The sequence below is a fragment of the Labeo rohita genome, chromosome 9 (assembly GCF_022985175.1).
Source record: "Labeo rohita strain BAU-BD-2019 chromosome 9, IGBB_LRoh.1.0, whole genome shotgun sequence".
Taxonomy (NCBI): Eukaryota; Metazoa; Chordata; class Actinopteri; order Cypriniformes; family Cyprinidae; genus Labeo; species Labeo rohita.
In genome coordinates, this window is record NC_066877.1 from 28,182,151 (window position 1) to 28,196,071 (window position 13,921).

Genomic DNA, 13,921 nt, shown 5'->3' on the forward strand with positions numbered 1-13,921 from the left:
TATGTTTATTTCTCGCAAATCTGACTTGCAATTTATAGTTTGTATCACGCAATTTGAGAAAAAAAAATTTAGTGGCGGAAATGTGCTTCAATAAATATCAAATAACACAGTACAGTTACAATTAAAATCAAGTACTTTACATGTGCTACAGTATGTTAGTCAGTTCATCAGCATAAGTACCCTTTGAAGCATTACAGAAGATTAAACCGATCTAAATTTGACATTATTACAATGTGCAAGTTTCCTTAAACTTGTGAAGTTTACTATTTTTAAGTATACTTGCTCTTTCAGTACAGTTAAGCGCACACTTTTTGGGGGGAGTTTGTTGTTTTGTTGTTTTTTTCCTTTTCTTTTTTCAATAGTTTCCCCAGGACTGGGGTTTGTTCAAATGAAGGGCACCTATTTGTAAAAGTACAGGCCGGTTCACTTCTGTCCATGTGCTTTGTTGCTTCTGTGTGCTCTTAGCTCAGATTAGAATTTTTATGCAATCTGTGCTAAGCAGGAGATTTGCGGACAGCTGGCAGCTCATCTCATATACCCATGTGAATCTCTTCTTATCTTTCCCTATGCGTTTCTCTCACACGTAACCTGCACATTTGTGCTTAAAACTTTGCTCCGCACATCTCATCCTTGAGCGTGCGCGCTGTTTCTCTTTCAGTGTGCTTTTTAACGTCATCATCATTCACTTTTTGCTCTCTTTATCCTGCGCTTCATTCGAAGGTCTGGCAGCTGTACTGGAACGGCTTAATGATTCAATCTCTCAATCGTTGTTGATCCCCAGACCCACATGACGGCGTAAATCACCAAAAAGGGACAGGTCTGAAGCTGTGCTGAGGGGTTAGGATTCCCCCTCCCTCACCGGAGTACAGACAGATACTCATTATTACAGCTGAGCATGAGAAATCAGCGGAGGGATCAGACAGACAGAAAATACAGATTCGAATAAGCCGAATGTTATGGATTTTTACACAAAATGGAAAATAAGTTGTTTTATATGACCTTGTTTATGGTAAACCCCCAGAAATCTGCAGATTTACACAAAATTGAATGGACTTTATGCTTTGATGCTAAAAGCTTAAACTTTTTATTATTATTATTATTATTATTATTTATTATTCTTAAATGATTTGAGAACTGAGTTTTGTGTGTTTTATTTATTTATTTTTTTAATCATGTTTAATCATAGTTTTTCAAACTATGTAAAGCACTTTGATTTGGTTTGGGCCTGAATGTGTTGAATTTCATCAGTGACAGGTATTTCATTTTTTTAAATTCTGTGCAGATTCTGTCTTCTGCCTACCCCTAATATTGTCCTTGTGGGTTTGTTTTAAATAAGAGTTACTGTATCTGAGATCAGTTTGGTTGGGCTGTTGATTTTGTAAGACTTGTATCTTCTTACTTTGGCATTATAGCCTATGAAATATTTGGTTCAGCTGTGCAACAAGCTAAATAATCTCAGCGGCTGTTAGATTATGAAATTATTTTGAGATTACTGCGAATACAGTGTATATGATATTAAGTTGACTTTGATTACTTGTAAAGTGCTCCCTCTTGTGTTCAAACTATGCATATAAAAGGCTATTAATTATGTCGCTGTATGGTGTTAAAGGAATGTTCCATATTCAATAGAATCTATACTAATAGCATAATGTTATTTATCACAGAAAACCAGTCAGTCATATATATAAAAAAAAAAATAATAATTAGACATCTGTTTTAAAGTAAAAGGATGATTTGAAGTACTAAAATAAAAGGTTTTTACTGAATAACTCATGTAAGTATTTTAATAAAGCTACAAGCTTCACATTCTAATTTTTTCTAATAACTCACTGGAATGGACTGTATGCTTCCTTTTGAAGTGTTTTAATTGTTTAACTTACCTATTTCATTTATTTATTTTACACCAAAGTGAGGGTCATACAATTTTTTTAAAAGAAGTTAATACTTTTATTAAGCATGAATGCATTGAATTGCTCAAAAGTGACAGTAAAGAAGTCATTTATGTTATGAAATGCCGTTCTTTTAAATCCTGAATAATGTTTCTAAAACAGTTTTAAGAAATGCTTCTTCAGTACAAAATCAGCATATTAGAATGATTTCTGAAGGATCATTTGGCTAATGATGGTGAAAATTCAGCTTTGCCATCACAGGAATAAATTACATTTTAAAATATATTAAAATAAAAAAACAATCATTATTGTTTTTACTGTATTTTTCACCAAATATTTCAAGCCTTGGCAAGCATAAGAGATTTTCAAAAGCTGACGACAAACCATTGAATAATAGTGTATTTATTTTAAATGAGTTGGGACGAGTCAAAATTATTTTCTGTGACAATCAACATCATGTCCCAAATGCTATTTTTTGAACCAGGAACATTCCTTTAATTCTGAGCTTAAGAGTCAAAAATTCTGCGACCCTCTTGGTTTCACATTTAGATGTCTGTGGGCTCTTCATGACTCTTGTCTGTGATTGTCCCATCCCCCTCTGTGCAGGTGACTGGTTGGCTGCTGTACCATCATTCTCGTCCTACTCCTGGGGATTTCCTGTCACGTGACCATATTCCTGCTTCACCTCCACTCCTAGTATGGAACCCAACAAAGTCCAGTCAGAGGGCGGGCTGAATGTGACCCTGACCATCCGGCTTCTCATGCACGGCAAGGTAAGTTGAGCCCGCAGAGCAGCACAGAGGGAACTGGACGGGGGTGGGCTTGTGATGTCACTGCTGTTTGCCTGAGGGATCTGTCCTCTCCTGACCCACTGTTTCAGGCCAAGGTGAATCAGGGGTTGTCAGTACCAGTGACCTTTTAGACTCATTAAATCTCCGTAAACAAGGAATGAATATAAAATATAGCAATTTTTATGAGGAAATGTGTTCATATACAGTTTTGAATGACCAAAATGCTTATGCTTGCAATGATTTTATTGGTTCTTTTTATTTTTTGGCAGGAAGTGGGAAGCATCATTGGAAAGGTATGTTAAATACTGACATTGTGTGTGTGTGTGAGTGCTTTATATATAGAGAGAGAGATGGAGTATATTAAATATATACAGTATAATAATGTGTCTGCATATATGTATTGTAAGCACTGAATCTAAATATTCTGCTCTTCTTTTTGCTACAGAAAGGGGAAACTGTGAAGAAGATGCGTGAAGAGGTATGTTTCTTTTTGCCAGTTCATTTTACCGAATTCCTCTTGTTTTTTTAGGTTAGTCGACCTCACAATGACCTCATTATTGCTTGTGTAAAAAAAAAAAATATCAGTAATTTGAAATTAACTTTTTGAAATAAAACTTTTTTTATGATGGCATAGAGGATAGTAGTTTAAAATTGCACCTTTGAAGCATTAGTTCACTTCTGAATTCAAATTTCCTGATAATTTACTCACCCCCATGTCATCCAAGATGTTCATGTCTTTCTTTCTTCAGTCGAAAAGAAATTAGGGTTTTTGAGGAAAACTTTCCAGAATTTTTTCAGTGGGGATCAATGGGTTGAAGATCCAAATTGCAGTTTTATTGCTGCTTCAAAAGGCTCTATGCAATCTCAGTCGAGGAATAAGGGTCTTATCTAGCGAAACGATCTGTCATTTTCTAAAAAACGATCAATTTATATACTTTTTAACCACAAATGCTTGTCTCGCACTAGCTTTGCTATGCACATGTGCGACTTTACATTATGTAATCCTGTTGGAAAGGTGGTTAGTTCTTCGTCTGTGCACTTCAGTTCAAAAGGGTAGGGTAAGGTGAAAAACTCGTCCAACATTGTTGATTTACTTTTTTGTGAAGGGTGTTTAACTTTCTTTGCGTGTTTGATTTGTGAACACAGGGTTGGCACTTCTGCCTACATCATGTGTGACCTTTCCAACGTGACTATGTAATGCGTGAAGTCGAGCTAGTGCAAGACAAGCATCTGTGGTTAAAAAGTATATACATTTTTTTTTTTTTTCTAAAAATGACTGATTGTTTCGCTAGATAAGACCCTTATTCCTTGGCTGGGATCATGTAGAGCTCCTTGAAGCTGCATTGAAACTGCAGTTTGAACCTTCAACCCATTGATCCCCATTGAAGTCCACTATATGGAGAAAAATCCTGGAATGTTTTTCTCAAAATCCTTAATTTCATTTTGACTTAAGAATGAAAGAGATGGAGACCTTGGATGACATAGGGGTGAGCAAATTATCAGGAAATTTCAATTCTAGGGTACTAATCCTTGTGTGTTTTTGAGCTGTTAAAAACAAAACAAGAATATGAGGGTTAACTTGACTTTTGCCATCTTACAGAGCGGTGCTCGCATCAACATCTCAGAAGGAAACTGTCCTGAGAGGATCGTCACCATCACTGGACCCACAGATGCCATCTTTAAGGCCTTCGCTATGATCGCATACAAGTTTGAAGAGGTGCTGTCCTGAATACAGTATATGAAAATCTCACTTAACATAAACAAACCATTTTGACAAAATTAAATTGTTTTGATGTTTACAGGAATGATATACACTACTGTTCAAAAGTTTGGGGTCGGTTAGATTTTAAAAAGATCTTGAAAGTCTCTCCAAGGCTACATTTATTTAAAATACAGTAATATTATGAAAAATTATTACAATTTAAAATAACTTTTATATTTTTAATCTACTTTAAAATTTAAATTATTCCTGTGATACAAAGCTTTTACACCTTTTGAACAGCAGTGTATACTGAAACAAACAATTTAACAAAAATTGACAGTACTTAATGATTTTAAATAATTTTAAATAATCCAATGAATTAAAGGATTAGTTCACTTCCAGAACAAAAATTTACAGATGTACTCACCCCGTTGTCATCCAAGATGTTCATGCCTTTCTTTCTTCAGTCGTAAAGAAATTATGTTTTTTTGAGGAAAACATTTAAGGAATTATCTCCATATAGTGGACTTCAGTGGTGCCTGTGAGTTTGAACATTCAAAATGCATTTTAAATGCAGCTTCGAAGGGCTCTAAACAATCTCAAGGAATAAGGGTCTTATCTAGCAAAACGATCTGTCATTTTCTAAAAAAAAAAAACAAAAAAACAAGATGAGCATTTGAGGTTCAAAAGTATATAAATTTTATATTTTAGAAAATGACTGATTGTTTTGCTAGATAAGACCCTTCTTCCTCGGCTGGGATCGTTAAGAGCCATTTAAAGCTGTATTTAAACTTCATTTTGGATGTTCAAACTCTTGAAGTCCACCATACGGAGATAATTCCTGAAATGTTTTCCTCCAAAAAATTATTTCTTTGAAGAAAGAAAGGCATGAACATCTTGGATGACAACGGGGTGAGTACATTATCTGTAAATTTTTGTTCTGGAAGTGAATTAATCCTTTAAATTCATTTGAAATGAATAATACTTCATCCGATTTTGTTATTTTCTCCTTTTATTCAGAACGTCATGGGCACAAACCGAAAGACATTAAAAGATTAGTCTGGCTTCAGTCTACACATACACCTTCACAAAAGCTTTAAACAGTAAAATTAAAAAAATAAGCCAATATTTTCAACTCTGAATTCTGATTATATGAGCCACATTGTGTTGTTACATCTATATTAAAGTTGTATTATTGCTTTCTGATATATTTTCAGGATATAATCAACTCCATGAGCAACAGCCCAGCCACCAGTAAGCCCCCTGTCACTTTGCGCCTCGTGGTGCCCGCCAGTCAGTGCGGCTCCCTCATTGGCAAAGGAGGCTCAAAAATCAAAGAAATGAGAGAGGTATGAAACTTTGTCCTATACACCATGTTTACACCGGGCGTGACAGTTGTTGCGTCATGCCGCACTGCAACAGCTAAAGTCAGTCTACACTAGATGCGACAAAACAACCATTGCAAATCCTCATAAATAGAAGCTCATAAATAGAACGAGGCATCAGTTTACTGACGGTGATTTGTCGTGTCCTGTCGTGCCGTGCCGCATCCAGTGTAGACAGCATCAGTGATTATGAGTCATTCCACAAAATCGTTGCCTATTTGCGTCCCTAAGAAATAATTAAACTGATTTAATATAACAACAAACAAATGTGCAATTTAAAAACAGAACAATACTATGTATGCTTTCATCAATATTACATAAAAAGTCAATTTATTACTGTTTAAATACTGTTTAAAGCATTTATGCCGATAAGAGTAAGGTTTTTGGCCTGTCCCTCACTATGATTTTTCTTTTTCAAATAGGCTTTTAAATTGCAAAATGAAAGCAAAATGATATAAAAATTACGTGTGCATATTGTTCTAAATATAGTCTCATTGTTAAGCAATGTTTGTGGCATAGCTATGCATTTTTTCTATAAAATATAAATCATTTTATTGGTGTCCCCTGATTTAATGTCAGCCCTGTTACCCTCATCAAAAAACCCTTGTAAAATAATGTACATTCAAGTTACATAATTTCTAGGAGGTTACATCAACCAGGATTCCAACATTTAAAACATAAGCATGTTTCTCTCACTCCTCTATAATGTTCTATTTTTGATGATTTATGAGGATCGACTGAGGTGGGGGGAGGCGGTCATCATGGAGTATCAATCCTGTTACCATTTTTAAAATGTACATTTAAACAATTCTTTATTATTTTTAATATAATCTATAAATAAAATTCTTATATAAAATAAAATAAAAGTGTACAATATGTGCTTTTGTGAACTTGACTATTAGCAAATCTGTTTGAAATCATAAACCTGTTACTTTCTAGAGTAACAGGTTTTGACGTGGGTAACAGGGGTGACATTGATTAGGTTTGACCCTGTTTTTTAAAGATTGTCTTTAAAATTCACATTTTAAAGGTCACCCTCGGTATATTATTGAGCTATTGCCTATATCATTCAGTGGCATATGAGTTTTAATTAAACTATAGTATCCAGTAATGCTTGTGTCAGTAACAGGGTTGACAAAAATACCAAAACATGAGGTAGAAAAATCATCATAAAATAATAAATTACATAGCCTGAGATGGCACAATACAATTTCTGGTCATTTTAAGCTGTCTTCATATCATAGATTTTTAAAAATTATTGATTAAACTTGTTTTCTTTTTGTTTTTGTTTTTTCAATTTTTCCAAGTGGAAAAGGCACCAATTTCATGGAATGATCCTTATAATGGGTTCCATTGTCTTTGCGCCGGTGTAGACACAGTGTTAGGCTTATGTTCTTATCATGGATTGCAATCTTATTTACTGGCCTATGCAACTTTTCAAGCCCATCTTGTATGGCAGGAGTCTTTAACCACAAAGCCACAAAACTCACAAGTGTATTCAAATGACATGCTATTCTCAGTGTAACCAGGTCCCTGCACAGTCTTTCTATCCACAAAGAGTTCCTTTATCTAAAACAGGTTGAAGGGCCCTGTTGTATGGAAATCACGACATCGCTGATTTCGTTGTTCACTTTTAAATGACTTCAACAGAAACATATGCTTGCATGCAGATGGCAACATTTGGCCCTGCGTTCCCCTGAGAGCAGTGCGGTCTCAGAGCAGATCACACCATCATCAGCAACGGATGCTCTGAATCATAGCCTGGTGTTTTTTTTTGTTTTTTTTTTTTTCTCTCTCCAGTCCACAGGAGCTCAGGTGCAGGTAGCAGGGGACATGCTGCCTAACTCCACAGAGCGCGCAGTGACAATCTCCGGCACCCCGGAAGCCATCATCCAGTGTGTCAAACAGATATGTGTGGTCATGCTGGAGGTACAGTATTGTACAGTGTTGTTCAACAAGGAAAATTCACTCAAAAATGAGAATTCTGTCATTAATTACTCACCCTCATGTCGTTCCAAACCTGTTAGACCTTCGTTTATCTTCAGAACACAAATTAAGTTATTTTTGATGAAATCTGAGAGCTTTCTGTCCCTGCTTAGACAGCAACACAACTACATTGTTCAAAGGCCAGAAAGGTAGTGAGAACACAAAATAGCTCATGTGACATCAATGGTTCAACCTTAATTTTGTGAAGCTACGAGAATACTTTTTGTGTGCCAAATAAACAAAAATAACGACTTCATTCATCAATATCTTCTCTTCCATGTCAGTCTTCAATGCGCATTCATGACACACAACTGTTTTACTTTTTAAAGCTGAAAAGTTTTATTCCCCATTCATTGTAACTGCACAGAACAGAGCAACCAGTACATACAGTACATTTTCCTTTTGTATCTCATGGAAGAAAGCAAGTTTTGAAACACCATGAGGCTGAGAAATGATGAATGAATTTTCTTTTTTTGGGTGAAATCCATTCGTTAAGACAGTAACAATGGGGTGGATGCACAACCATACACACAGCTACACTCCATTACAGCCACCCTGCCAAAGAGAGAATACATTGTTTTACTTGTGATTAATGAGAAACACAAAGCTTCCGTTGGCTTCCTTACGCCTTCTCTCGGTTTATTGATTTAAATGTTATTCTTATCCACCAATGACGTGTAGGGCTGATCTCCTGCTGAGGTGAATGGTGCTCTGATTGGGCATTATCGAATGCCTTTCATTCTTGGCTTGTACAGACACAGACATATTTCTAACGCAATTAGATCACCTGGGACCTTACAAGAGGTACTGTCTCATCCTTTGTGTGTAGCTGAAATTTTAGGGTTATTTTCTAACTTTTAAAAATGTGCAGAATACTTCACTTATTATTGTAACCAAAATTCAATGCACTCGATTGGATCTTGCATTGTCAGTATGACAAATGAATTGGAAATAATATCAGCCATTTGTTAACATATAAAACAGCGAACTAAAGCCGTGTTTACTGCTCAGTATTCATTTGGTGGTGTTCCCTACCAAACAAAGCCATTTTTCATTTCTAGTGTTTCAAATTAATGCGAAAGTGTCTTTCTTGACTCTTTATTTGATTGTACTCCCAAAAGTAAATTAAACATGAAGTGTGATGAGGTTATGTAATCATGTTACATGACCAGCGTTGGGCATGTAACTTAAAAAGTAATTAGTTATAGCTACTAGTTAATTCTCACAAATAGTAATCATTATAAAAGTAACTTATTAGCATGGAAAGTAACTATTGTGTTACTTTTTAAAAAATGTTCAAATATGCCAAATAACTTGGATGCCCCCAAAATTAAAATAATTCAAAATGAAAAATGAAATTTACTAAATCAGTTTACTCACCAGATAGATAAAGCTTAATGGCACATTTTTTTTTAAATATCTGAATGTACACTTAGAATCAGTCAGTCAAGGATTATAATATGGCATTATGATAATTTAGCATTAAAGTTGAGTAATTAGAACTTTATTAATTAGAATAACTATTTATGAATGCATATTTGTCATATTGACTGAACTTAGGACTGGTGGTGGTGCTTAAGATATTATTTTTTTTAAAAAAATATTGTTATTGTACTACTAATAACAATATAAAACAAAGGATTAATGAGCTGCTGGGTTCATGAAAATGAATCACGTTGTTTGCGTTGCCGTTTGTGCATTAGTTCCGCCTACTACCAGAGAAACCGGCAGTGTTTAAAAGCTGAAGAATTCCAAAGGAACTCCGTTATTCTGAAAATACAGCAAAGAATATCGTTTACATGTCAAGTGTCAATTCTGCATGGTATATAAGACTCTCTCACTCTATATCTTTCTTTGCGTGTGTGTGAGACAAAGCGATGGCTAGTCGTGTGCTTGAAAATAAAATTATAGTAATATTATAATAAATTATAGTAATGCCGCATTTCATTTTCAGTAACGGTAACAGCGTTGTAACAGACAAAACAGTAATTTGTTTGATTTCTTGTTACTGAAAAAAATAAAGCTGTTTATTTTTTAACGTCGTTATTCCAATCACTGTACATGTCTGTTCGACATTTTCATTGCTGCAAAATGCATTCTGTTTTGCATACAGTACTAATTAAAAAGTATGATTTAAAAAAATATATATACTGCTGTTTAAAAGTTTGGGGTCAGTAATGTTTTTTTTTTTTTAATTAATACCTTTATTTTTCAAGGTTGCATTAAATTGATTAAAAGTGACAGCAAAGACATATATAGTGTAACTAAAGTTTCTATTTCAAAATGTTTTTTTTTTACATTTTATATATAGTTTATAGTTTTTTTAACTTTGTATTTTTTAGAATCCTACAAAAAAACTCCACAAAAATATTAACTATCACCTTTTTTCAATTGATAATGACATGAATTCAGCATATTAGAATGAATTTTGAAGGATCACGTGACATTGAAGACTTGAGTATTGATGCTGAATATTCAGCTTTGCATCTAAACAGTTATTTTAAACTATTATAATATTTCACCATTTTACTGTTTTTGTTGTATTTTTGATCAAATGAACGCAGCCTTTGTGAGCATACGAGACTTTCAAAAATAATAAAAAATATGTACCAACCCCCAGCTTTTAAACAGTGTGCTTTATCATATTACGTCAAAAGTCAGCTAGTATTCCATTCTGGGCAATTACTCTGTTGACTTTTTGCTACAGCACCTTGATATTTCAACTTGACTTTTGCCAACCTTCCTGGTTTATGGATTTTTTCGTAGAGTAGACCGTTTGAGCTCGACAACACACATTCTAGAGAATACAGATCTTCAGGCATCTGTGCTCCTGCCTGACTTTGTTTTTGTACAACTTTACCACACAAACACTCCACCACGCACACCTGTCTACACCTGTTTCCTGGTCTAACGCTGTTTCTGCCTCTTACCTCTTCCCCTCTCCTAGTCCCCACCGAAAGGTGCCACCATTCCCTACCGCCCAAAGCCCGCCTCCACCCCCGTCATTTTTTCAGGTGGCCAGGTAAGAGCCGACCCGCTGGCGGCGTCCGCAGCCAACCTCAGCCTTTTACTGCAGCACCAGCCACTGCCTGTTAGTTCACTCAGGTTTTCTCACCTTCTCACTCGCATGTTGTCACACCATCCTAACCAGGGAAATGCCTGCAGAGAGAGAGGAGCTTTAGATTGTCAGTGAGAGTTCAATTCGGGACTTAATAAGGAGAGTCTGCTCTTCTGCCAAGACATATTTCAGTGCTACAGCACTGCCGTTAACTGCCATCCAAAAAGTGAATTTTAAGCAAATATGGAAATGAAATGAATGCACATTTTTCATGTTTTTGTCTTGGTAATGCATTATAAAAGCTTTTGAAAGAGTTTAGTTCACTTTAAAATCACTTTGCAAGTCATTACATGCATTTGTGTGCAATTATGAGTATTTTAAACTTAAGTGCTTCAATTTCATTTCATTTTCATATTCCAAACGTTTTGCCCAATTACAAGTTACCTTACAAAGAGAAAGCATGAAAGCATTTGGATTGATTTTGGAAAAGAGCAAAAAGCTCTACACAAAATCATGCAATTTAAACTGACTGCCTTAAAATTCTGTGTGAAAGTCAATAAATTAGGACAAATCTATTATTGTATATTAAATATTGTTATTTTTCTTAAGCCTTTGGTTGAATTGACATATTAGGCCATTCTAACGAACAGAATCATGTTTTAGAAGTGGTTACATTCTTTAGGATATCAACTTTCACAAGCCTTATAGTTATCTTTGCATTATAAAAGGTTATAGAAAGATTATATTTCAGCATTACAAAAAATACAAAATTGCCCACCTCACCTTTACATGGCAATGAATGCATTTTGGCTTCTTGATGTTGTTCACTCTTATTGCAAAATAAACTCCTCCCTCTCAGAGCAAATATCATATCCTTTTAATATTTTCAAAGCTTGAAGTGTAACATCACAAGATGTGTGTAAGAAACTCTGATAGAGTTTGTCGACCTGGATTTGCATTAATCTGAGATACCAATAAAACTTGAAATGTCAAGTTATAAATATTGAAGGGATATGCTATCAAACATGATTTTCAAAGTCATCCCCACTCATTTGCTAACCAACAAAAAATACAATGTGTTTGTAATATTTTTTCCACTAATCTAACATTCCTTTGATGATGAATAATAATATCCTTTAACAAAGCTCTCAACATCTTTTTTTAACGTAACTCATTTACAGGCACTTCATCATAGTTGGCACATCACGGCTTTTACATCAAACACAACATGATTATCACTGTGACACTTTAAATGGATGTTTTTTATCTCTTATTTTTAAAAATATGATATTGCATAAAAGAGGTTTCACATTACACTTGGTGAAGGATGTTATATATTCATCTATTCAGATGGTTTAGAAATAGATTTGCTTTTACTTGTAAGGTATATTTACCTACTCAAGTTGTGAACATCCTTGTTATTTGAAGACAGGATGAAATATATTCAAGCATAGTGTGCACTTGCACTCAAAAAGCCAGGAGCATTGTAAATTTGTGTAGAAAAGCCTCAATTATTTAAAGCGCTGAATACTATTACTGTATAACTAGTCATAAAAATTATTCACATAAAATATGAAAGAAAACTCAGCTTTTGAAACCAAATGTTCCTGTAAAATATTAATAGATCCTTTAGCGGTTATGCATCAGTTATTTCTCGTGTTTAATGGGCCCTGCAGCCTTGTAAAAGTGTTGATTCGATTTTTCTTTTCTTTTCTTTCTCTCCATTTTCACAGGCCTACACAATTCAGGGACAATATGCCATTCCACACCCAGATGTGAGTCCCCAGCCATCCACCCTCTTCCCCCCCTAGCACCGTCAGCAGTCTGCATGGCTATGTAGTTTTCAGCGTGGACCTCTCTATTAATATTAAGCAGTAATATTAATATGACGTTTCTGATGTGTAATTTTTTGTCGCATTGCAATCTGAAAATGTTCTCAACCTCAGCCCTCCGAAATGTAAACCAAACTTCTAAGGACTTGGCCTGTTGGAGGAAATGACAGTGTTTGTCATTTTCTAGATAGTCCGCTTTACATACTATAATAAGAATTACATACGAGACACATTCTGAGGTAATTCGAAAGTGACGTGGTTACTTAATCCAGTGGTTCTCAAACTTTTCAGACCATCAAGAACCAGCTTTTATGAGTGTTAAGCAAATCAACATATCTGTGAAGAAAAATAATGCCTTTTTGCAGTTCAGCATATTATAATTCATTATATTATGAAGGATCATGTGACACTGAAGACTGGAGTAATGGCTGTTGAAAATTCAGTTTTGGCATCACAGGAATAAATTAAATTTGAAAATATATTAATATAGAACAAAGTTACTTTAAATTACGTATGGCTGAATCACAGCCACGCAAGGCTACGAGTGTGATATTGCATTTATACAACAGTTCGACAGCACACATGTGTAAATAGATACAAATAGATACAGATTCAAATCTCAAGCTGACAGTTTAACAGCTGAGCCCAGGTCTCCATTACTAATTAGAAAACGTCACTTTAAAATTAGTAACAAAGTAACATTGAGTTGCTTTCTATGAAAGCTTATTGTATTCCTGTATTAAAAGTTCACCGTACTGTATAGAGTCTTATGAGAGAGATGGACTGATCGAGTGTGATTAACCTGCATCTAATACAGAATTCATTCTTCAGCTCAGTCTCATATTCACAATAAAATATTAGTTTGAATGTCCGCTGAGGAAGTTATTAAGCAAAACTGTAGCAACCTAAATCAATGATTTAAAAAAACATTTTTGGCAAACACATGCAATTTGCTATAGAAATATGATGTTTTTTAATGTTTATGACCGTTATCGTGGCAGCTGTAGTCTGATCTCTCACCTGTTGCATGTGCTCACCAGGTTTTGTGAAGTTTTGAATTTTCGTTTAGGCTTCATAGGCTTTTGGGTATATTTGGACAGGCCCCTTTTCTAAAGGACCCTGTTATAGCTTCCCAAAGGGAGAGAATTGCACTGCTGTGTTTTTTTCCAGAGCGAAAAACCTAAGACTAGTTTGCAAAAGTAGGTTTTATACATTTTCTCAATAATTTAACAAACTCTTTAATTGACAGCAGTGTTTCTAGAGGCAAAGTTGTAAGAA

The 13,921-nt window shown here is 34.8% G+C and overlaps 1 protein-coding gene across 12 annotated transcripts in view; it reads left to right on the forward strand.

Annotated features, from left to right (window-relative positions):
* pcbp3 (poly(rC) binding protein 3) overlaps positions 1 to 13,921 on the forward strand; it is a 94,235-nt gene that overhangs the window by 65,635 nt on the left and 14,679 nt on the right. For 8 of the 12 annotated variants that reach the window (XM_051118316.1, XM_051118315.1, XM_051118320.1 and 5 more), the window contains 8 exons: positions 2,496 to 2,662; positions 2,950 to 2,973; positions 3,126 to 3,158; positions 4,281 to 4,397; positions 5,600 to 5,731; positions 7,568 to 7,696; positions 10,701 to 10,844; positions 12,545 to 12,586. In XM_051118316.1, coding sequence (XP_050974273.1) covers positions 2,588 to 2,662; positions 2,950 to 2,973; positions 3,126 to 3,158; positions 4,281 to 4,397; positions 5,600 to 5,731; positions 7,568 to 7,696; positions 10,701 to 10,844; positions 12,545 to 12,586 — 696 coding nt within the window. In that variant the 5' untranslated portion in view covers positions 2,496 to 2,587. The remainder of the gene's footprint in view (positions 1 to 2,495; positions 2,663 to 2,949; positions 2,974 to 3,125; positions 3,159 to 4,280; positions 4,398 to 5,599; positions 5,732 to 7,567; positions 7,697 to 10,700; positions 10,845 to 12,544; positions 12,587 to 13,921) is intronic. The other 4 variants (XM_051118324.1, XM_051118325.1, XM_051118327.1 and 1 more) reach the window with 1 other exon arrangement.